This window comes from Oryza brachyantha, chromosome 8, assembly GCF_000231095.2.
Source record: "Oryza brachyantha chromosome 8, ObraRS2, whole genome shotgun sequence".
In the NCBI taxonomy this organism is placed as follows: domain Eukaryota; kingdom Viridiplantae; phylum Streptophyta; class Magnoliopsida; order Poales; family Poaceae; genus Oryza; species Oryza brachyantha.
Genome location: NC_023170.2, coordinates 17,050,587 through 17,073,365, shown reverse-complemented (window position 1 = coordinate 17,073,365; position 22,779 = coordinate 17,050,587). Strand labels below are relative to the sequence as shown.

Below are 22,779 nucleotides of genomic sequence, written 5' to 3'. Positions count from 1 at the left end.
GCAGCGTTCTTCGTCGAGTGTCTACGGCCGGCGGCAGCGTTCGTCCTCGACGTGAGCGGCGATACAGATTGCATGCATCTGTTCTGTCGGGGCGTCCTCACGCTTGTCCACTCCCTGTCCTGCACGTATGCACACCACAGCAAAGGCGAGGAGCAGCAAATAAAAAGTACAGCAACAAGTAGCATCGCTGGATTTTTTTTTCTCCTGCCCTGGCTTCAAGTTTCTTGGAGATTTGCCACTTCATCCACATACTAACATATCAGGACGTTTTTTCTCTGTTCAACCTATCATATTTTTGATCTGCAAATTCTTCTCGAAGTCTTTTCCCAAATTAGACATTGAGAAGTTTGATGGCAAAATCAGTTTCAGTATATGACAGGTTCTGATGAGAATTTTCTTCTACAAGCTGGTGTTTAGAAGGGAAAAATAATTCGCCGAGGAGATTTTTGGTTGTTCCCGTTTATCACTTTGATCAAATCTATCAGGAGATTTCAATACTTCGTTGTGCTATTCTGTTGGGTTCCCCCAATTTATACTAACAATTTCAGGATTTGATCCTATGGCAAGTTTTGAAGTATTATTCAATGCTCTTGTTTTGATCACATGATTTCAGAGGAATTGCTATAAGCACATGACCGGTTTTTCATGAGGTTTATCAGGAGATTCAAGTACTTCATTTTGGTTCGCATCTTTGTTGGGTTCCACCAATTTATACCAACATGTTTAGGGTTTTATTCCCATTGCGAGTTTGGAGTATGGTTCACTGCTTCTGTTCAAAGCAAGCAAGGTTCTCATTGTCCTCAAGTTTGGTTTGTGCTTATTATAGTCCAAAAGACTATTTGCCGCAAGGTAATTTTATCTACATGAGGTTCCTGGTGATTTTAATTTTTATGCTACAAGGAAATTCGTCTCAAAGTGGAGATTGTTAAAGATATGATTCGAATTATTATCTGTAATGTATTTGGATTATATTACTAGTTTCCTATTAGGTTTCTCCTAACCGTTTCCTTCTTGAAGTAGGAGTAGGATTAGTTTCTTAATAGGATTCTGTCAGCCTTTTCCTATTAGAACTCTTTAATTTCCCCTTATATATATCCCTTGTAAGCTACACGGGAAGGGTGCGATGGGCCCAGTGTATTCCCCTGCTATTGTAATTATCACCTCACAGTGGTTATTACCGGTTGGCACCCGTGATTTTTTCCCACAAAGGTTTCCACGTTAAATCTGCTTCTCGGTTATACGTCTATTTTCCTAGCAAAGCAGACTGTTAGTAACTTACCTGAACACACCTCAATTTGCATGCTTACGTGAAGCCATGACCTACTTCATGATGATCACATCTTTGATACGTTTCGATCGATCGGCATACATGCCTAACTGCATTCCTTATCTGATCCGTGTTGCACTTTTCTGTAGCTCCTTTGTATCTGAATTCTGATGCAAATCAATGGTCTGCTCCATTATCAGCAACAGGATAGAACCGCCACTGGAGCTTGCTTAGTGTGGCAGCAAAGGTGAACATATAGCACACCATCCATGCATAAACATGTGTGTTTTGCATGCTCTGGATTTTTTTTTTAAAAAAAAACTCCCTTTCAAGTATGTATCTCTGAATTTGGCTTTCAGTTTCAAGTGTAGTTCTGGCCATTTAGGTGACAAGTTATATATTTGGCCAAATTTTAGCATGTTTTTTGGATTAAGTTGGTGATATATATTCCACATCGAAGATAACCATGATGATGATGCTTGTAAAGGAGGGGAGAGTTGCAAATGCTTGTACGACAAAGAGTTCCCAGCATGTGTACATTTGGCGAGTGAGATAGAGCAGATAAAGTTCTTCAGCTGTAAAGTGAAAAAAGTGAGAGGAAGTGGTTACAATTATCTACTAGCTACTTCCTTGCTAAGTAGCATGTTATTTTTCTACAAGTACTGTAGAGCAGATGCACTGAGTACAGACCCAAAGATAAGTATCTTGGGTATTCTGATAACTTCTTTCACCTAAAGTGGTTTAAGTATGTGTTCTTTTGAGGATGAGTAGTAAAATTTGGACACCCAATTTATCACGCAGATTAATGTACTTTCAGAGCTATTGTGCTGTAACTGTTCAAGAAATATGTAAATACATGCTTGGATGTTGGAACTAATATGTGTTTCTTTTACCTTTTCTGTAAGAACTACGTCTATGAAAGCTCCTTTTATCTTAGATAGCACGATAGGAATTTTAGGGGATACACATCTGTTTTCTTGATTTTTGGTCTGTACAAGCAGGCCTAATTTTTGGTTGTTTTTCTTTTACAAAAATAATATATGCCCATTTAGGACTAACATGTTCACTGCTTCCTGGTCTTTGGTTTCCCCTTCTTTCAAGTGACTGTTAGACTTTGCAGAAACAAAATTGAGGCTTTATTAGTTAAAAAGCTTAGCACTAGAGACACACTTTAATTCTGCCTTAACAATGACAACCTGCACCCTCATCTTTCGTTTATACTTGTGCTTATATGATAAAATTTGTATTTTTAACTTTAAATTTGAAGTTGATCGTGGGATTTTTTTCACCAAAGTTTATATTCCAACCTTGACTTTTAGATTGCTAAGAATACATATATAATTGTTTATTCATAGATTATTTTTCGTTTGTAAATATACCGTTTGGTATTTCCATGAAACACACAAACAATCACTCAGACTTTCACTAACTTAGAGCAGGTACAATAGCAAGCTAAAAGCTAGCTATAAGCATATTTTAAAGAGATAAGAGAGGAAAGAGAAGAAATGTGAACTACTAATTTGTAGCCAGCTGCATATAGGCTTAAAGACAAAATGTGTGTATGACATGTGAAACCATGTATTAATGTTTTGTAGGTAACTATTGTATGAAATGACTATTAGATTGACTATAAGATAAATTGGAGCTAGTAGTTGGCTATAGTATTATCATTGAACTTGCTCTTAAACCAGAGAACGTGTAACATCTTGGACTTTGTGAGTCATTCAGCAAATCCATATGCGGATTGTGGTGGCAGGGAAAGGTGTACTAAATTCTTGTGCTTTCGTCGCTTGTTTGTTGGCTTATCAATTGTAACTAAAATTTGAATTTTAAAATGTTATTTTAGAGTTGGTTTTGATAGTTGTCTTTTCATAGTCTTTATTCCAGACTTATCTAATAACTACTAATTGTAGGTATATATAGAAGTTACACTCATAGATTATTATTTTTGATTGCTTTGCTCATTCTTTAACGGCTTATTAGGTATCATAGCTCATACTCCAACAAGCAATGCATCATAGATGGGCAGAAATCTTACTTCTGTCCATTTCATTTCAAGCATTATACAATACCACAACACAAAGTCCACTAGCCGATAACCGCGGCACTTGTTGCAAGAAAGAGCACTTGACTGATGATGCTTTTGACTCTGCTTTTGTCTTCCTTTTTTCCTCCCCTCCTTAGAGGTTTGAATTAAAGTGTGAAAGGTGTGTAATGTAATGAAAAAAAAAACTAAGTGCAAACAAAAAAAGTTTGCTACTCACATTGATGTAAATATAAATCTTTTGGACTTGGGCTCATGAATTAAAGAAACCACTCAAATGACTCAAAATTTCTTCATTTATATCACATCAAAAAAGATGCGTCAATTATTCGCGAGAGAAATAACACTTATTTAGCAATCTTAAATAATCGAATCAGATTTGCTTCATTTCTATCGTATCGGAAAATACACACGATTTATTCGTGAGACGTAGCATTTATTTAGCAATGCTAGATAATCAACTCAGATTTGCTTCCATTTATACCACATCAAAAAAAGATGCGACATTTATTCGCAAGAGAGGTATCATTTATTTAACAATGTCAAATATGAAATAATAGTTGCAAAAGTGCCTGGAAGCCCTCAAATGACTTACATTTAGCAAAAGAACTGAGCTAAAACGACTTCTTTGCAAAGGGGGCCATATTTTGCTGATTGAGTTGGATGATGGTGTTCCATGCAACTTGCACTGGAACCAAAGCTTGTTCACTTTGCCTTTTCTTTACAAAACACACTGATCTGGGTTCATGTCTTCATGGAGGCCAACAAGTTTGCAGCCTTTTTTACAGCTTATCTTCTCATGTCTTTTCCAACTCAGGTTCCTTCCATCTTTTTTCTTGCACGCTTGCAAGCACTATTTTACCATTTCTTGTGGATGCAAATGCAATCTTTTTTTTTTTGTTTCAAACGGTTACTAGTAGCATGCATAATAAACAATTATTGGGGGGTTGAAATGCTAAAGAGGCAGTTCAGTTTCAGTCTTCAGAAATTCAGAGAAATCATTCCACTCCTCTTCAAAGTTCAGTCTTTGGCTGCTTCTTGCGATCCCAAGGTGACAGCGCCGCCTCGAGCTCTAGCTCCCCCATTGCTTCCCGAGAAGCAGACCTTGTTCTCCAGGTACCGAATCGCCGTCTCGCGTCGGCTCGTTCGATGCAAGTCTCGTCTTTTCTCGTGCTGGGATCCGTGGGAACCGCCTGATTAGTGATTCTTGATCTTGCAGGTGGTGATGTGACCATTTCGTCAAAATCTCGGAATTTTTTGAGGTTTCGGTGACCTGGGTTTCGCCTTGGGACGCTGATGATCTGGGGGTAAGCGAGCTCGATGAGGGCGCTTTGGTGAGCTGGGGTTCTTGGGGGTGGTCAGCGCAGGGTGGAGATGGAAGGGAGGATGCAGGGGAAGGCGCCGCTGTCGGATTCCAACCGGCGAATCATGGATGCCGACGCGCCGCCGCGGCGGGTGTACCAGACGTGGAAAGGGAGCAATGTAAGGAGCTTCTTGCTTACTGTTTTGGTTTATGATTATGCAATTATGGTAAAAATCCTGGAATTAGATCCATGTTTTCTGTAGCTCTACTATTGAGTGTTTGACTGGTGTAATGTTGTTAATACATGGTGCCATGAGTTGTTGGGTGTTGTAATGTATCTGAAATATTTGGTCTAGTGGTCATAATGGTGTGGATTCTAGGTGGCATAAAGGGTTTAAGGTACAGATGAGAGACGACATGTCTGTGGCAACTGTTTTTTTTTTTTGTTAATGTATGATAAGTGCCATGACATACAGAGATATTTTGATCTTATAGAGACTGTCATTGATGATGGCAAATGATGCATCTCTCTATAAACATATCAACATCAACGATCCGTTTATATGGTATAGATTTGGCTATACAATATGAGAGAGAGAAGCTGAAAACTCAGAGGAGTTCCTTTTAGAAATTTGTAGTAGTTAAATTTTAGCTGATGCATAATTTTATAATTGCGCATTTAATCTGTTTTCTTGCTACTACCTCCGTCCCAAAATAAGTGTTCACTTTAGCCAAAAAATGTGATTAGAAATAGCCAAAAAGTAATAAGCTCATACATTTTTGTATTTTTATTCTCTTTATGTACCAGCAAGTTCTATAGCTCTTCAGCATGGGCTTATTAGTTTCATTGCTAAGGGTTATGTTTAACTCCCAATTAGAAATGTAGTTCTTATAAACTAAAAGTGAAAATATGAGTTTATTTAATATCTTTTTAGATTTTAATTTTGACAGCATTATGGTCTTTGTCTTCTTCTTAATGCTTCTGTAGAAAAAGAACTCATCTGTTCTTTATTTGTTCTTGCAGGTATTTTTCTTTGGAGGGAGACTTATTTTTGGGCCTGATGTGCGGTCGCTCATACTCACTGTGTGCTTAATTGTGATCCCAGTGATCCTTTTTTCTGCTGTTGTTTGTGAGCAGCTCGCGCATGAGTACCACAACCAAATTGGAGGTTGGGTTGCATCTGCAGCTATCATCTTTACAGCATATGTAAGTTTATGAGACAAGTACATGCATTCAATTACACAACAGTTATGGATCATTTTTGTTCCGTTTTTGGATTTTAGACCCATCTCCGTTGGACCTGCCACAGCCATGCTGATGCACCATGTTAATAATCACATACTGGTCCTATGCTTGAAATCTTAGAAATATATTGTCTTGTGTTACAAGTCATTCTTAGGAATATCTTGTCATATGTTGTAATCCTGTCGTGAACATCAATCTTCTGTATTTTCTTCCACCACATTTAGGAGAGAAGGCCATAACCATTATGTTTCTATGGATGGAAGCAGAATGACCGTTGTTTCTGTAATTTGGCAACAGCAATTAGTTAATATAACTAATCTAATGTTTGCTATTGTTTTGCAGATTGTTGTCCTCCTGCTTGTTACATCTGGTCGAGATCCTGGAATTGTTCCTCGAAATGCTCATCCACCAGAACCTGAAGATGTTGGCGAATCCTCTAACTTATCAGAGTGGCCAGGTGGTCAACATGGTTCGGCAGGTTTACCTCTAACCAAAGATGTTCTTGTCAATGGTGTTTTAGTCAAGGTCAAATATTGCCATACATGTATGTTGTATCGCCCCCCAAGATGCTCCCATTGCTCAATCTGCAACAACTGTGTTGAACGTTTTGATCACCATTGTCCTTGGGTAGGCCAATGCATTGGAAAGGTGTGTATTGCTGTCTGTCAATGAGATCACTGGCCATATTATTTTCTCCTAGTTTTTAGGGTGTATTAGTCTGTCAATAAATAATACTCGTTTTACTCACTATGCCTTTTGACTATCTTGCAGAGAAACTACCGTTTCTTCTTTATGTTTGTGTCTTCAACAACTGTCCTATGCATATATGTGTTTGCGTTCTGCTGGGTTGACCTCAGGAAAATAATGGACACACATGGCTGCAAATTTGGGAGAGCTATTATGAGATCTCCTATCGCTGGCATTCTCGTCTTATACACATTCATCGCTATGTGGTTCGTTGGAGGGTTAACCTCATTCCACCTCTATTTGATTTGTACCAATCAGGTCAGCATTTCTTCAGTAGATGTAAAAGTTAGTCACGTTTGCAATTTATGTACAAGCCACTGTATTTAATGCTCATCTGATATTCATATTCGCAGACAACTTATGAGAACTTCCGATATCGCTACGATAGGAAAACGAATCCTCACAACCGTGGATTGCTCCAGAATTTCATTGAGATCCTGTGTTCAAGAATCCCCAGATCCAAAAACAACTTCAGGGCTAAAGCAAAGGAAGATTCTGCAGCCTTCACCTCATCACTTGGTATGGGGCGGGCTCTAAGTCCGCCAAAGAGGAGTGTGGACCTTGAGATGGGAATGAAAAGGCAAACTGTAGCTATGGAGGAACTAGAAGACTTACACAGCCAAATTGGCAGTGCTATGGGCCTGGAGCGATGCGGCACTGAACCCCCACATATTGTTGGTCGAAAGGGCTGCTCTGAAATCACAAGTGACATAGAGGCATTTGCCGAAGAGTTTGGCATGGAACAAAGGTTCACTGAGAGGAAAAAGATTGAGAGACATGATAATCCATAGGACAATCCTCCCAATCCTTCTATAACCTTTGGTGAACCTCAACTAGTCTAAAAGCGGCAAAGTTTGGAAGGCGGCAAGAAAAGTAGGACATATGTTAGATGATATATTAGCTTTCTCGGCTGAAATTTCCAGCCAATTTTTCAGTGATGAGCAACAGGTGTTGTTTGTATATTAAGTGGTTAATGCTTAACAATACATACATGAGATGAAGCCAAATGGTTCCATTGTCACCACCTTGATCGATTAGGATTTTGTTGTAGTGCTGAGTGCTGGTTCTATGTACTGTTGTGCTGTACATGTGACAGTGTGCTGCTGATTCTGAAATCTGAAGTCGTCCAGAAACATTGATCAGCTTAGTGTATTTTATTTGTCCAATTTTGCCTAGTCATTTCCCTTGCTAATATCTTGCATCAAATAGGCAGCAAAACGAAAAGGAATTTCAAATTTGAAGTTGAACTGCAAGATCTCATGAACACATATTCTCATTATCAGCATGTCATATATTCCTTGAAGCCTGTGGTTGTCATTGTTTGACACGTGAAGTATGCATAAGAATGTGAGAATGTCAAATTAGACTATGGTTCATGGCCTTTTCTTGTTCCATGCAAGGATTTGCTTTTGCTGCTACTTGTATGCTCTTTGGCTCTTGCCCCTTGCCAGGGTCAACTTTGTGACAGCAACCAGCTTGAAGATTTTGCAGAATCTCCAAAAGCTTTAACAGATTGGAACTTTCTTGGATGCCTCATGCAACTGCTACCTGAAAGCTGTCTTGTCCAAATCTTCCATAGTTACTTTCAGAGATATTACCTACATGGTTATCTTCAGGCTTCAGCTTCAATGCACCAATGCGGGTTGTATGTTGGTGCATTTATTTTCTATTACATACGTGTATACAGATTATGTAAAAATTATCATAGTGCATCTCCCATGTCATCTTGTGTAAATTATAAATAGATCCTGATGTCTTATGGTGCTGTGAAGAAAAGCTGAAGCATTCATCATCACATTTCAGAGTTCATCACTGCTCACTGATTATGCTCTACTGCCTCTGCAAGATAAGTATTCCTTGGTGCTGTCAAAAGGCTCCAGCTGGTTCAACTTGGAAAAAGATGTGGAAGAATATGAACACCTTTGTGATTTGGAGAGAGGACTCACTTGATTTGGGGAATCCATTATTAGCATCCTTTGTGGCCTATATAAACCAGAGCATTTGCATGGGTTTCCTATCAGACAAGAACCATGAAGTGATGATATTAAAGGACCTCATCTCCTTCTCCCTCAAAGGCCTCCATCGGAGGACTTTGGGGCAGATGAAGAGGATGCTCCTTTGCATCAAGATTTTCTCAGCAACTGATTTACAAAAGATGAACAGAAAGAGTGACATGTACACTCAGTTTTGTTCATTACACTTCTAATTGTTCTTTTCTCATCACCAGGCTCTCTTCCATGTGGATTGGATGAATCCTGGACTTGTTCCAAACGTGCTCTTTTCAACCAGTCTAACACTGCAAAACAATAGATTTGCAGAGGTATCGTTCAAGAGATCTGCTCCGGTCTAACAAAAAGTACCTCGAGTTACCAAATCATTTCCCACTGTTAGATCATGTGCACTATTAAATCCAACGATCAGAAACGATTTGATACCGCGAGGTACCGATATCTCGAGGTACTTTTTGTTGGACCGAAGCAAATCTCATCATTCAACTAGTCTAACCACCCTGAAAGAATATACTTCCTCCGGTTTTAAAAGTTTGACGATGTTGACTTTTATACATGACCCTTCACCTTACAAAAAAAAGTTACTCAAATTACCATTTACTTTGTTGTGATCTATTTTATCATCTCATGTACTTTAAGCACGACTTATATTTTTATAATTATATATATGTTTTAAATAAGATTAACGGTATAACATACGCCAATAAATAAATAGCGTCAAACATTACAAATTGAAGAGGGTATTTGTGTGGTGTAAAAAGAACTGAAAGCTTCCAGTGGTGGGCTCGTGGATTATCTTGGGCTTATCCCAACCAAGGGCCCAATAGTACAGCCCATGAGGGTGACCACTCTCCCTCTCCCTCCAGAATCCCAACCCAGCACGCCGGTGAAACCCTAGAGCACAAGACGACGCGGGGTGTGGGCGAGCGACGGCCAACGGCGTGGCGGCGACGGCGACGGTGACGGCGAGCTCGCAGCATCTCGTCCTCAGTCCGTGTCCTCGCGGGCGAGGCTGAGGCTTTCTCCTGGAAGAACTCACTAAGGTCAGGCTCTGATCTAGTTGTTCAGGCTATGTGTGCAGGTGACTCTCGTAGTTGTACAGAACCCGTTTATCGCGTCTCAGTTCTTGCTCGTGTGGATTAGCCATGCCAATATAGTTGATTTCTATTGCTGCAATCATTACCTGATGCCTAGTCAAAAGAGTAGCCGAGTTGTTGATTCCGTGATAAAAACCAGGGGCTTCGAACTGTGTGGGTGGAATGGACTGTTACTTGTAGAATTTAGTGGGTTACTATGAACTTGTGATTAGCAGTTTAGCACACGGCATGCTGTGTGACTGATGAATGTAAATTTGAGATAGTTGACGATGATTGTATATCAGTACTTTGTCAGTGTGTAAATTAATGTGATTGGGTTTTGGGGCCTTGACACCTTGTTAGTTGTTAGTACACCAAAGGAAACTTTTTTTTTTTTGTCACAGATCACTTTATATTTCCAAGTTGTGCGATTTCCTCTTCATTTCCTGTAAATAACTGAGAAGTCACTACACTGGAAATTCTTTTCTCTTATGGCGGATTCCTTTTTCCGTGTAGGTTTTAATGTTGGACAACAGTTTACAACATCCCAAAAATATCTTAGATTCAGTAACATCGCTGCTCCATTCAATTTCCCTCACATCCATTCCGTTAAGAGTGTTTAAATGTGCATATCTTCACGAATTCTCAATGGGAAGACACGATATTTCTCCACGCTCAGAAACTTGTACCCTGAAAATAAATGTGTCCTTACCATCCCAGTCTCATGTCTTTCACACCGTCATCTCCCCATTCTTCTCTCCCGAGCAACTGTCTCAGGTCTTCTCCTTAAGCTACCGCTGGTCCACTCTGCCCTTCGTTCCCTTTCTTTGGGACCAATCCCATCGCTCTCCATCTCCTTCCTTGTGCTACTTCGACGCTTTGCCTACATGACACTTGATAACTATTCCTTTAACATTGCCATCTCTGCTGCCGCTCGTCTCCCATCAGTTGTTGTTGGCTCTCAGTTTCATGCCCTTTCTTTGAAACTCAGTCTAGCTTCAGATACATTTGTCCTTAATGCCCTTATAAACATGTACTCATCTTGTAATTATCCAACTGCTGCAAGGTTAGTTCTTGATTCTGCTCCACAAGGGGCTTCTGATGTAGTTTCTTGGAATACAATTATTGCTGGATACCTACGTGGTGGTATGCCAAGTAATGCATTGCAATGTTTCCACCAAATGACCAAAGAGCAAGTTAGGCTGGATGAGGTCACTCTGTTAAATGTTCTGGTTGCTTGTGCAAGGACAGGCACAATGAAGTTTGGGAGGCTTTGTCATGCTCTAGTTGTGCTGAATGGGTTTGAGATAAATTGTTATATTGGATCCTCTTTGGTTAGTATGTATGCAAAGTGTGGTCTGGTTGAGGATGCTCGCAGGGTTTTTAATGGAATACCTGAAAGGAATGTAGTTTGCTGGACCTCAATGATTGCTGGATATACACAATCAGGTAGGTTTAAAGAGGCTGTTGAGCTATTTAGGGACATGCAAATTGCTGGTGTGAAGGCTGATGATGCTACAATTGCTACTGTTGTATCTTCATGTGGCCAGATGGGAGCACTTGACTTGGGACGGTATCTCCATGCTTTTTGTGATGGTCATGGTTTAGGGAAAGAACTTTCTGTGAAAAATTCATTGATTGATATGTACTCGAAGTGTGGGGATATAAAGAAGGCCTGTCAGATATTCTGTGGATTGACAAAGAGGGATGTGTTTACTTGGACAGTAATGATAATGGGATTTGCTATGAATGGTCTCTGTGTTGAGGCACTAGATTTGTTTGCGCAGATGGAAGGAGAGGGTGAGGTTATGCCGAATGAGGTCATTTTTTTGGGTGTGCTAACTGCTTGCAGCCATGGAGGATTAGTGGAACAGGGTTACCATCATTTCCATCGTATGTCCAATGTCTACAACCTTGCGCCAAGAATTGAACACTATGGATGCATGGTTGACCTTTTGGGACGTGCCAAGCTGTTGGCAGAGGCAGAGCAATTCATTAAAGATATGCATATCGCTCCTGATGTGGTAGTATGGCGGTCATTGCTGTTTGCCTGTAGAGCTTCTGGACAAGTGGGACTTGCAGAATATGCAGCAGAAAGAATTGAACAGTTGGAACCAAAAGAGCATGGAGGGCATGTTTTACTCTCTAATGTATATGCTACCACATCAAGGTGGGTTGATGTGAATAAAGTGCGGACAGGGATGGGCAATAGTAGGATGAGTAAGAATCCTGGTTGCTCTTTCATTGAAGTGGATGGATGCATACATGAGTTCTTTGCAGGAGATGAGTCCCATTTTGAGGCAGAGGCTATATACAACACTCTTTTGGGGATCAATGAGTTGCTAGTGGTAGAGTCCTTCCTAGCATAAAAGCTAAGATGTTCTCACAGAAACCAAATATACCTATTTCAAATGTACTGGGAGTCTGGGCTTGTGATTATCAGCTTATGGAATGATGACATTGAAAATTGTGTGCACTTTTGCACTTCCCTCCAAGGTGGGAGTTTGTTCTTTTCCAGATTCTTTACAGTGGTTGCAACTAGCATGGAAGTGAATATACTAGTAATCTGGTTCTATTGGCCAGAATTTTTGAAAATATTTCTTTTTTATCAGTCACAATGAATCTGCCGAATATTGCGTCTGAATTTATACCCTTTTACCTGTGTAAAGTTACTACTGCATACTCTAATTGCTTTACGTGCTTCAGTCAGAAGCGAAATGAAACAGTGAAGCAGTTATTTTTAGTAGGCTCTTTTCTGTAGCTGTTCCTCACTCATGTACTCTTCCTAACCAATAAGCAGAGATTTATGCATATCTATTTCTTATGGTGATCAGTAAGATGAATCTCATCAGTGCGATTTACATTGCCCTGCCAGTTTTTAGAATCTTGCTTTTCAAAACCATTCCTTGTGTAGTCTTTGGCTGATAAGATGATATCTTGGCCACAGTTTTACTCTACTGCTATTTGCAATAAGTGGGACCATCATTTCCTCATGCTTCAGGTTTTGCAAAATATGGTAGGTATTTGTACTCCATGCCAGTCATGATTGTTGAATGAAATGCTCATGTGCTCTGTCAAGCATCTAGCCTGACTTGCATCGTTTACCTTTTTCTTTGAACAGCATTGTATAACCCCAGCAGCCCAGCCCCAACTTGTTTGTTGTTACTAATATGACAAGTTGAATGCATTGCCAAGTGTTATTACAACACCAAATTTTAACATTAGGAGCTAAATGCGTATAGCAAGCCCTCATCACATACGAACCTCCGAAAACCTGCAATCAATATAGCTACTGCCGTTTATCTGTTCCTTTTCATGCGCTCTTCATATAGAAAACAGCTATATTTGATTTAGAATTGAACTCTTGTAGTCTTGTTTGTATGCTTAAAATCATATGATGGAAGTTTCAGATATGCTTTCTGGCTGGCAGATTATGCCAATCATTAGGGCATAAATAAGCAGGAGTTTCTGATCAGAAGTTTGTGACAGGTCCCCGGAGTTCACCTGAACTAAACCATGGACAGGAAAAATAAAACTCCACAAGGTAAAACATAAAAGTGCTCGCAATGACTAGTTATTATCTGTGCTGCTTGAAGCTTTTTTTTTTTTAAAAAAAAAGAAAATGTCTTCCTTTTACCCTCTCCCTTAAAAAGCTGGGTTGACTTAAATAGGTCAAATAGCACAAGTGATTGTTGATTTCCTAGAGGTAGCTGTCAGTTGTGTTGTCTTCCTCAAGGGCTTCTATCCTCCACGTAAGAATTCCTCTTATTTTGTATTTGAGATGGTTTGGCAATCTTTTCTACCTATAAAGTACTGCTCGATTGAACATGATGTATCTATCTGTAGGTGCATTTGAGAGGAGAAGGTATATGAATGTAGTGGTACAGAAATCAGTTCACCCCCAACTTGCTGGCTATATCCACTCTGCAACTTCTGGCCTTCTCCCTTTTATACAGAAGGTTCCTCCAATCCTCCTCTAAATGATTGTTCCTCATACTAGGCTATTGTAATGAAGTGTACTTTTAGATCAATTGGTATAAATTTCAGAGTTACTGAACTGTTTTGAGGAAAAGTGGATGGTGGAGATGGTGCCATGCTAATCAACCTGGATGTGCTGATGTTGTGCCTTGCTAGAGTATTTCCTAGTTACTACATTGCTTGAACTAGCTTGTTTCTGGATTGTGGTCATTTGTGTACATCGTGAGAAGATAGATCACTAGGCATTTCCTAAACATGGATATTGTTAATGACAATGCAAGTATGAAGTACGCTAGATATCCTGTTTGGTCGGCTTGAGACTTTCCTTGTGCACATGTGGTGGTGGTTGATTAGACCATTTAACTAATTGCAATCTATGCTACTAATAAGGAAACTTGCCAGGGTATGGAACTCATAGTTCCACCTCAACTCATTGTGCTATATGCTTTGTTCTAGTATTTGGCATGTCTGAAGCAAAGTGCCAAAGTATGACAGCAATTTTATGTGCATACTTTAAAACTAAGTTAGAGTAATGAACAGTCTTTTGACATAGAAATAATTCATACCCATCCACTCTTTGTGACTAGTGAATAACCATACTTTTCTCACAATCCAGGGATTGGTTGAGAGGGTTTTAGTCATCTTCTACGACAAAGCGCATGTGCCAGTTGAGAAGTTTGTGTTCAGGCTTGAAGTTAACCAATGTTATGGTTCCAAGATAGAGGAGGCCAACCTGGAATTCGCTCTGCGAGCTTTCTTGATCAAACTGACTGTTGCTGAACCCCTCACTAGACCCCTTCCATCAGGTACTCAATATCACCCTTGTTTTTCCAGACTATATCCGTATTTTTCTACTCTAGAAAGGGGATCCATGCTAGTAAAAGATCTCTCAAAGAGACATGCCTGCCTTCTGAATTATGATAGATGGCAGCTGGGAGGTCACTGCCTACTTCCGATCCCTCCCTCCAGATGGTGAGAAAGAAGCTCAGCTGTGGATCCCTACAGACACCAAGCAGTGGATGCAACCTCCACAGATAACCCCCATCAAGTCCATGAGCTGTGATCCTCTGAAGATGCAGCTTTACCTGGAACAGCCTAGCCCCACAGAGCCCAAGGATCCCCCCAACTGAATGCTGAATCTCTGTTTGCACTGTATATTTAGTTGTAATCTGAATAGGGCGTGTAATTAGTTAGACAAATGCAGAAACATTTTGTTAGTAGCTTGATGCAGCCACCAGAGGGGATATTCAACTATCATGCTCCATATTAGTACAAAGCTCACACTGGCAATCACATTCAGTCCTGAATCTTGGTGATGCTTTAGTAGCATGCTGCAAAATATCAGTTGAGATTCAGTACTCTCGTGACAATTTGGATCCCGTTCCTGAGATTTAAACCCCAGCATATTTATTCTTGCAAGGACAGACTGCCTGAGAATGTACTGAACTTCACCCAGTGGATTCAGTACCGAGATGTACTGACGATGATGGTAACTCGTGGCTGAGGATGTGCTGCTGCTGGGTTTTGGCATCAGTGACCGGAGTAGCTTCCATTCTCCTGGTGGAGAGGGGAACAAGGTTGGTAAAGAGACTGGACCATGAAAGCAAAGGCATGCGAGTCGAGAAGAGAAGAATCCAATGCGAAGCCTGCGTTTGTGTGACATGACTCCGCAACTGCACGCCACATTGCTTCTCTCCTGCCGCCGCACGCCACATTGTTTGTTTGGTTTTAGGGCTAAAATTTTAAATTTTTATTTAGAGTTATCTTATGGTTTTCTCATTCAAGTTTAATTCTAGCCTTTAACCAACAACGATAGAATATATATATATTTTTTAGTTGATTCGTTTATTTTCTACCCCCCTATCCCAAAATATAATTATTTCAAGGATTTAAATTTTATACCATATTTTTTTCACTGATTCTCGTGATTTCAATTGTTCCAACCAAATACTTAGAAAAAAGTTAATCAATTTAAAATTTAAAAATTGACCATCACAGGAAAATTTTTGATATTTTCGTAGTCTATACCAAAGATTCGAAATATACTTATATTATGAAACGAATATATTATAAGTTTATAACATAAGTGAGTACTTGTTCTCGCCGAATTATTGAAAGAAAAACAAAAATTGTTTGCTCGAAAAATATGTTTTTTCTCAAAAATATTCCGAACTTATGTATAGAATCAAATTGATAATTCCGCGACACTACTTCGCTCAGCCATCTTAAACTAAATGAGATCATAAGCCTCCATTAACCAAATGGGAGCTTTTTTTTTTCCTTCCCTGATCCTTTCGCAGCACGCTACTGTAGCAATTCCTTTTTTTTACTTGGACGCATCTACCCCTGCGGGACACCCGGCAAAGTCGCACGTGGCTACGGATCCCGACAAGCCACGCCGCCCTCCCTGCGGAGCGGGCCCCACCCTTGGCTGCACCTGGGCCCCGCCTCTTCTCTTTTGCCCACCCAAATCTCCCGCCATCTCCACACCTCTCCCGCCAAAACCAACCAATCCCCGCGCGGCACGGTCTGGCCCCACCGCGCAGTGAGACGGAGCGGGTCGGTTTTTTTTTTTATTTTTTTGCCGCGCAAGCCTCTCTCCCGCGAGATATATGTATAAAAAATTGTCCCGCGCGCGCGCGCCGCCCGCAATTAGGAGTTTTTTTTTGGCGCGCATTCCAACGAAACGACCGTCGCTCCGCCCCACCCCCCCCCCCGGCTTCGCTCCCGTTCCATCTCCGCCACCCAACGCAGGCGCAGCGCAACCCTAGCGAGCGGCACCGGCAGGGCTCCGCGCCTCCTACTCGCCGGAGAGCTTTCTGCTGTTGGGTTTGGGTTTGGGGGAGTTTGGCTGGTGGTGTTCTTGACGGCATGGAGGGTATCCCGCCGCCAGCGAGCTCGGGGTCGGAGGTGACGGATGCGGGCTCCGGTGCTGCGGCTTCCGGGAAGGTGGACGCCGGCGGCGGCGGTGGCGCGTCCTCCATGGGGGAGCGGTTCGCTGATCTGTGCAAGGTACAGCCCGCCTTTGTGTGGTTTTCTTTTCCGTACGGTCTCTTCTGCTTTTTTTTTTTTGGGTTCACTGGCGATCTTTCTAGATTTTAAACGAATTTTTCCAAGTCAAGGATGATGGGTGGTACACTGTTTTCCAGCAGATTTTGTGTTTAATCGGAGTTTTCTCCAATCTTTTTGGTTGGATTTGGTGCTCACTTAAGGGCTGTGGTTTTTATTTTGGAGAGAAATCTGTGAACTTTTTTAGTTGTGATCTTGTTTTTGGGATTCTATTTTTTGGTGCCACTGATTTGGGTAATCTCAACATTTTTTGGTTGCACGAACATTTCATGCTCTTGTTTGGTCTTTTTGAGGAAGTAGACTGGATTTATTTTTACTGTACTCTGCCTTATGCTCCCACCCCTTTAAAATCGCTGATGGAAAAACACCTGTTGATTGTATCTTCTTGATGAGTTCTTCCCATCTCTGTATTTAAATGCTCTTATGGGGGTAAGTTTTGTGATCTGTGGCTACTTTACCCAATCCCATAAAAGAATGATCTTTTTTATGGTGTGCTTTACTTTTCCTGCCTTAGCAATTTGGGTTTTACTGTCTAACTTTCCCTTTGATTTGATTTGAGTGATGTTTTGGTACCTGTAAGAAGCAATATGGATGCAATTGGTGTTCAATTCGTCTCTTCTCTTTTGTATTGTCAATTATTTTAGTCTGAACTTTTGTGCGATTTCTGATTATTGACGAGCAGAGCAAGCTGGGGCTTGACGAGAGCACGACGAGGCAGGCGATGCAGCTGTTCAAGGAGAGCAAGAGCGTCCTCCTGTCCAGCATGTCGTCCTTGGGCAGTGGATCGGTCAGTTGCAAATTCCTCATCTGTAACTTATAACCTGCATGCTTCCGTTCTGCAACAGGGGCTTGTTAGAGCTAATGTATGTGTTTCTGCAAACCATGGTGTTAATGTAGCCTGAGGAGATCGAGAGATTCTGGTCTGCTTTTGTTCTTTACTGCGTGTCAAGGCTTGGCAAAGCAGGGAGAGGGAAGGAAGATGGTGGCATCACACTGTGCCAGATATTGAGGGCATTTAGGCTGAAGTAAGGATATGCATGTTTTCTGTTTGCTGAGCAGCAGTTAAGTTGTCAATTGCGCCAATTTTGATTATTGACCCTACTGTTGCTTTGCAGCATTGTTGATTTCTTCAAGGAGATGCCGCAGTTCTGCATAAAGGTTGGGAGTGTTCTTGCTGGCCTCTATGGTTCAGATTGGGAGAAAAGGCTTGAGGTACTTGTGCAAATTTTGTACTACTCTTCCCTGTTTCAAAGCTCACGTGCTTGGTGTTTATCCTGTTACCGACTAACGCATTGCTTTCTTTTATGCGCAGTTGAAGGAACTGCAAGCAAATGTTGTCCATTTAAGCTTGCTAAGCAGGTAAGTCTGAATTTTTATGTTGCATCTGTCTTTTGCCTGTATTATTGTTTCGCCTGTGGCTGCTTGTAACCTAAACTGTCTTCATAGCAATTATGTTTATGTACCTTTGCTCATTTCCTGTTGTGCTTGTCCCTGTTCTGGATTTGCTTGTCATTAGCATTTTTCTGTGACCAGTATGACTAGTGTGTTGAAGAAATTAATGTTTGTTTGGTTCAGGTATTACAAGCGTGCCTACCAGGAGCTCTTCCTGTTAAATGATGCCAAACCAGCAGAAAATTCTGCAGAGCCAAATGCACAACAAGCCTCTGACTATTATCGCTTTGGATGGTTACTTTTCTTGGTGTTAAGAATCCAAACATTCAGCCGATTTAAGGATCTTGTTACATCCACGAATGGACTAGTTTCTGTGTTGGTGAGGATTTCTGCCATGACCAATTCCACAAGTAGCTTCTTTTTCATGCAACAATAATTGATGGCTTGGTGCATAATGGTAGTCAACATGTAACCAATGAATGCTTTTGATTCCATACACCTGCAGGCCTTACTTATTGTTCATGTTCCCGTGCGTCTAAGGAATTTCAATATCAAGGAGTCATCTAGTTTTGGTAATGATGACTAATTCTTATTTTTACAATACACTGTTTACTCTCTATGGTCACCTGTTGGTTTGTGACTGATGGATAGTATTTCTTGATCTGAATCAGCTAAGAAGTCAGATAAGGGAGTAGATCTTATTGCTTCTCTTTGTGAAAAGTATCATACATCAGAAGATGAATTGAGTAAAGCAATGGAAAGGACAAATACTCTCATAGTGGATATTCTGAAGAAGAAACCATGCCCGGTTGCTTCGGAATGTCAACAGGATAGTTTGTCTTTCATTGATCCAGGTGTGAATCTGACTTGAAAACATAATTAGTTTCATAGTCAAGGTTTGTATTTGTTGAACTTGTTGCCACCCATCTTAGCTTCTTTCCTTCTTTATTGTTTGATGCAGAGGGCTTGACATATTTTAAGGATTTGCTTGGAGAAGCCTCACTGAAATCAAGTTTGCTAATCCTGGAAAAGGAATATGAAAATGCAATTAACACTAAAGGAGAGCTAGATGAGCGCATGTTCGCTAATGATGAGGATAGCTTGCTTGGCAGTGGAAGTCTTTCAGGAGGTGCCATTAACTTGCCAGGCACAAAGGTAAGTAGTCCTAATCCTATACATGTTCATTTTTAACTTAAAATCCCTAAGCTTATGTCTTAACTTTACCTTTGGGCATTGCAGAGGAAGTATGATGTCATGGCCTCACCTGCAAAATCAATAACAAGTCCAAGTCCGATGTCTCCTCCACGGTTTTGTGCGTCACCTAATGGAAATGGATACTGCAGCTTAAAAATGGCTCCTATCACTCCAGTGAGCACAGCCATGACAACAGCCAAGTGGCTTCGGAGTACAATCTCTCCCCTTCCTTCTAAGCCTTCTGGGGAGTTACTGCGCTTCTTCTCGGCTTGTGATAAGGATGTAACAGATGACATTACACACAGAGCTGGTATTATACTTGGAGCCATATTCACAAGCAGTTCTTTTGGTGAGCGTATATGTACCAGTCTGCGAAGCACAAACAGGATTGATGCTATCTGGACAGAGCAAAGAAAAATGGAAGCCCTTAAGCTTTACTACAGAGTTCTGGAATCAATGTGCAGAGCAGAGTCGCAGATCTTGAGTGGGAACAATCTTACATCGCTTCTGTCTAATGAGCGATTCCATCGGTGTATGATTGCTTGTTCTGCTGAGTTAGTGCTGGCCACTCACAAGACAGTCACAATGATGTTCCCAGCCGTGTTAGAGAAAACTGGCATAACAGCTTTTGACTTGAGCAAAGTCATAGAGAGTTTTGTTAGGCATGAGGATACACTTCCACGAGAGTTGAAGCGTCATTTGAATTCACTTGAGGAACGTCTTCTGGAAAGCATGGCATGGGAGAAAGGCTCATCAATGTACAATTCTTTGATTGTTGCCAGGCCAGCGCTATCTGCAGAAATAAACAGGCTAGGTTTATTGGCTGAACCAATGCCATCACTTGATGCCATTGCGGCGCATCATAATATTTCACTCGGGGGACTGCCACCTCTTCCCTTTCAAAAGCAAGAACATTCACCAGGTAGCCCACTAACATATGTATGCGACCTCATGTTTCATTGACCTTTAACTTTAAAATATATGAAAGAATGTTTTAATGGTATTTCTTGTAGATAAGGATGAAATCAGATCTCCCAAAAGAGCATGCACGGAAAGGAGGAATGTACTGGTGGACAACAATTCATTTAGATCACCAGTCAAGGATACCCTCAAATCGAAGTTACTACCTCCTCTCCAATCAGCATTTGCAAGGTTGATAACCCTTCCTGCTTCCTCCAATTCAGATCATCCGGATGCTCAATTATTTATTTATTTTGCAAATTCTTGGTTTCAGTCCAACAAGGCCGAATCCTGCAGCTGGGGGAGAATTATGTGCTGAGACAGGAATAGGTGTATTTTTGAGCAAGGTGTGTGTCTGAATAACTTTTCATTCAAAAAAAATAAGTCTGACCTTGATGTGTCTTAGCCTTAATATGCACTAAAATGCTTGCTGATGACACTGCATGTTTTTGTCCTCTGCAGATAGCAAAGCTTGCAGCTATTAGAATCAGAGGTCTTTGTGAAAGACTGCAACTTTCTCAGCAAGTCTTGGAGCGAGTGTACTCCCTTGTACAACAAATCATTAGCCAACAAACTGCTCTCTTTTTCAATCGGCACATTGATCAGATTATATTGTGCAGCATATATGGAGTTGCTAAGGTCTGTTTAGAATAAGTCCACTTATAACAGATAAAGATACCCCTTGATTGCTAATATATTTTTCCATTGGTTTTCCAGATATCTCAGTTAGCACTGACAGTTTGTTTATTGCTCCATGTGTGCAGATATCTCAACTGGCACTGACATTCAAGGAAATTATTTTTGGCTACAGAAAACAATCTCAATGCAAGCCACAGGTTTTCCGTAGTGTTTATGTTCACTGGGCATCACGAAGCCGCAATGGGGTAACTCCACTTTGTTTTCACCGTTTCACGATTTTTTTGTTGTAAATGGCAATCATTCTGAAAGAGCGCTTACTCTTATGATATCAGAAAACAGGAGAGGAGCATGTTGACATTATCACTTTCTATAACGAAGTATTTATTCCTACTGTGAAACCTTTGCTGGTGGAACTAGGTTCTGGTGCTAGTCCAAACAAGAAGAATGAGGAAAAATCTGCTGCTGATGGTATGCTAATGCACTCCAAATAAGTGTGATCATTATACTGTTAAAATTTAGAGGCTTTTCTGAAAGTGCTTGTCATATTAGCAGGTCCATATCCAGAATCTCCTCGGTTAGCTCGGTTTCCAAACCTTCCTGACATGTCTCCCAAGAAAGTTTCTGCTGCTCATAATGTATATGTTTCACCACTGCGCTCATCAAAGGTATATCTCCAGAAATAAACAGATCTCTCTTGTGAAGTTCGTGTGTTCCATTTATACTGACCACCTGAGTTTTACTTGTAATTTTAGTCCTTGATCAATGTTGTGACAATGTTATAACTCAAATATTTCAGATGGATACTTTGCTGTCCCCAAGCTCCAAGAGCTATTATGCCTGTGTAGGGGAGAGTACACATGCATTTCAGAGCCCCTCTAAGGACCTTAAGGTTATAAACAACCGCCTAAACAGGTAAAACTAGAAAGGAGTTAAAAATGTCTTTTTTTTTCTTATTTCACCAATGAGGAAAATTTATCTCAAAACTGCTCTCAATTATGCAGTGGGAAGAAAGTCAGCGGCAGACTAAACTTTGATGTTGTCAGTGATCTGGTTGTTGCCAGAAGTCTCAGCGATCAAAATGGTGCATCAGCAGCAACAGCAGATATTGCCACAAAGACACCAGTGAAATTGGAGCAGCCAGACTGCTAGTTTGAGTAAACATCACCTGTCCAATACAGCCTAGTGATAGAAATGCTAATCTGATAGGTTTCAGCTGATCTAATATTAGATGGAGTATTCAGAAGTCCCAATTTTCACTAGTTATGTTTCCTGACATGGGGAATTCCTCAGTGAGCAGCTCTACCTTCTGTCACATAAAAGAGATGCCCTGTGATCTCCCCCTTAACCAGCCTCACTAGTCTTTTTTGAGCTTTTCGTTTGGAAGAGTTGATACTACAGTCATGTAATGTACTAATAAGTTAACGGCTTTTGTAAATGAAATATGTCTCTGTCATGCCGGCTTAGTTGTGGATCCTTCTTGCTGTTTTCTTTCAGTTATTCTGTCATTGTGCGTTGCTCTATTGTTACCTGTCAGCATCTTTGCAGTATTCTATCTGCACATTGGAGCAAGATATGATTTTTCGTGGGATAAAACTGTGACAGATTGTTCACATTGTACAGCTATTATTCGGTGGCTGTTTGCTGAGCCAAAACGGCAGGAAAATTATGCAGCAGTGTTAATAATTCGTCCTTGTACTTTTTCATTGCCTTGTCTTGCAAGAACACAGATGCTGCATGTTGATGCCATTTGGAAACTTGTTTATTCCGTCAGCAGTTAATTGACACAATTAATATATTTTCTGGATATTATCCGGGGCAGATTCACGCACAAATCAACCTTGTCACTCTCCATGCA

At 40.7% G+C, this 22,779-nt stretch overlaps 2 protein-coding genes and 1 pseudogene across 2 annotated transcripts; all 3 read left to right on the top strand.

Moving 5' to 3' along the window:
• Positions 1 to 4,340: 4,340 nt before the first annotated feature.
• Positions 4,341 to 7,608, top strand: LOC102707145 (probable protein S-acyltransferase 7). Its single transcript, XM_006659581.3, has 6 exons — positions 4,341 to 4,427; positions 4,531 to 4,793; positions 5,639 to 5,821; positions 6,203 to 6,508; positions 6,632 to 6,865; positions 6,961 to 7,608. Exons 2-6 carry the CDS (start codon positions 4,686 to 4,688, stop codon positions 7,396 to 7,398), a joined length of 1,269 nt encoding a protein of 422 aa, XP_006659644.1. The 5' UTR covers positions 4,341 to 4,427; positions 4,531 to 4,685; the 3' UTR covers positions 7,399 to 7,608.
• Positions 7,609 to 9,491: 1,883 nt separating this feature from the next.
• Positions 9,492 to 15,456, top strand: LOC102706589 (annotated as a pseudogene).
• A 956-nt stretch (positions 15,457 to 16,412) lies between these two features.
• On the top strand, positions 16,413 to 22,412 carry LOC102714315 (retinoblastoma-related protein 1). Its single transcript, XM_040527220.1, has 18 exons — positions 16,413 to 16,682; positions 17,422 to 17,526; positions 17,637 to 17,764; positions 17,855 to 17,951; positions 18,052 to 18,098; positions 18,315 to 18,510; positions 18,637 to 18,703; positions 18,803 to 18,985; positions 19,093 to 19,286; positions 19,371 to 20,247; positions 20,339 to 20,477; positions 20,560 to 20,632; positions 20,748 to 20,924; positions 21,050 to 21,169; positions 21,257 to 21,392; positions 21,477 to 21,589; positions 21,721 to 21,836; positions 21,926 to 22,412. The coding sequence occupies exons 1-18, from the start codon at positions 16,542 to 16,544 to the stop codon at positions 22,071 to 22,073; spliced, it is 3,057 nt and encodes a 1,018-aa protein (XP_040383154.1). The 5' UTR covers positions 16,413 to 16,541; the 3' UTR covers positions 22,074 to 22,412.
• The last annotated feature ends 367 nt before the right edge of the window (positions 22,413 to 22,779 follow it).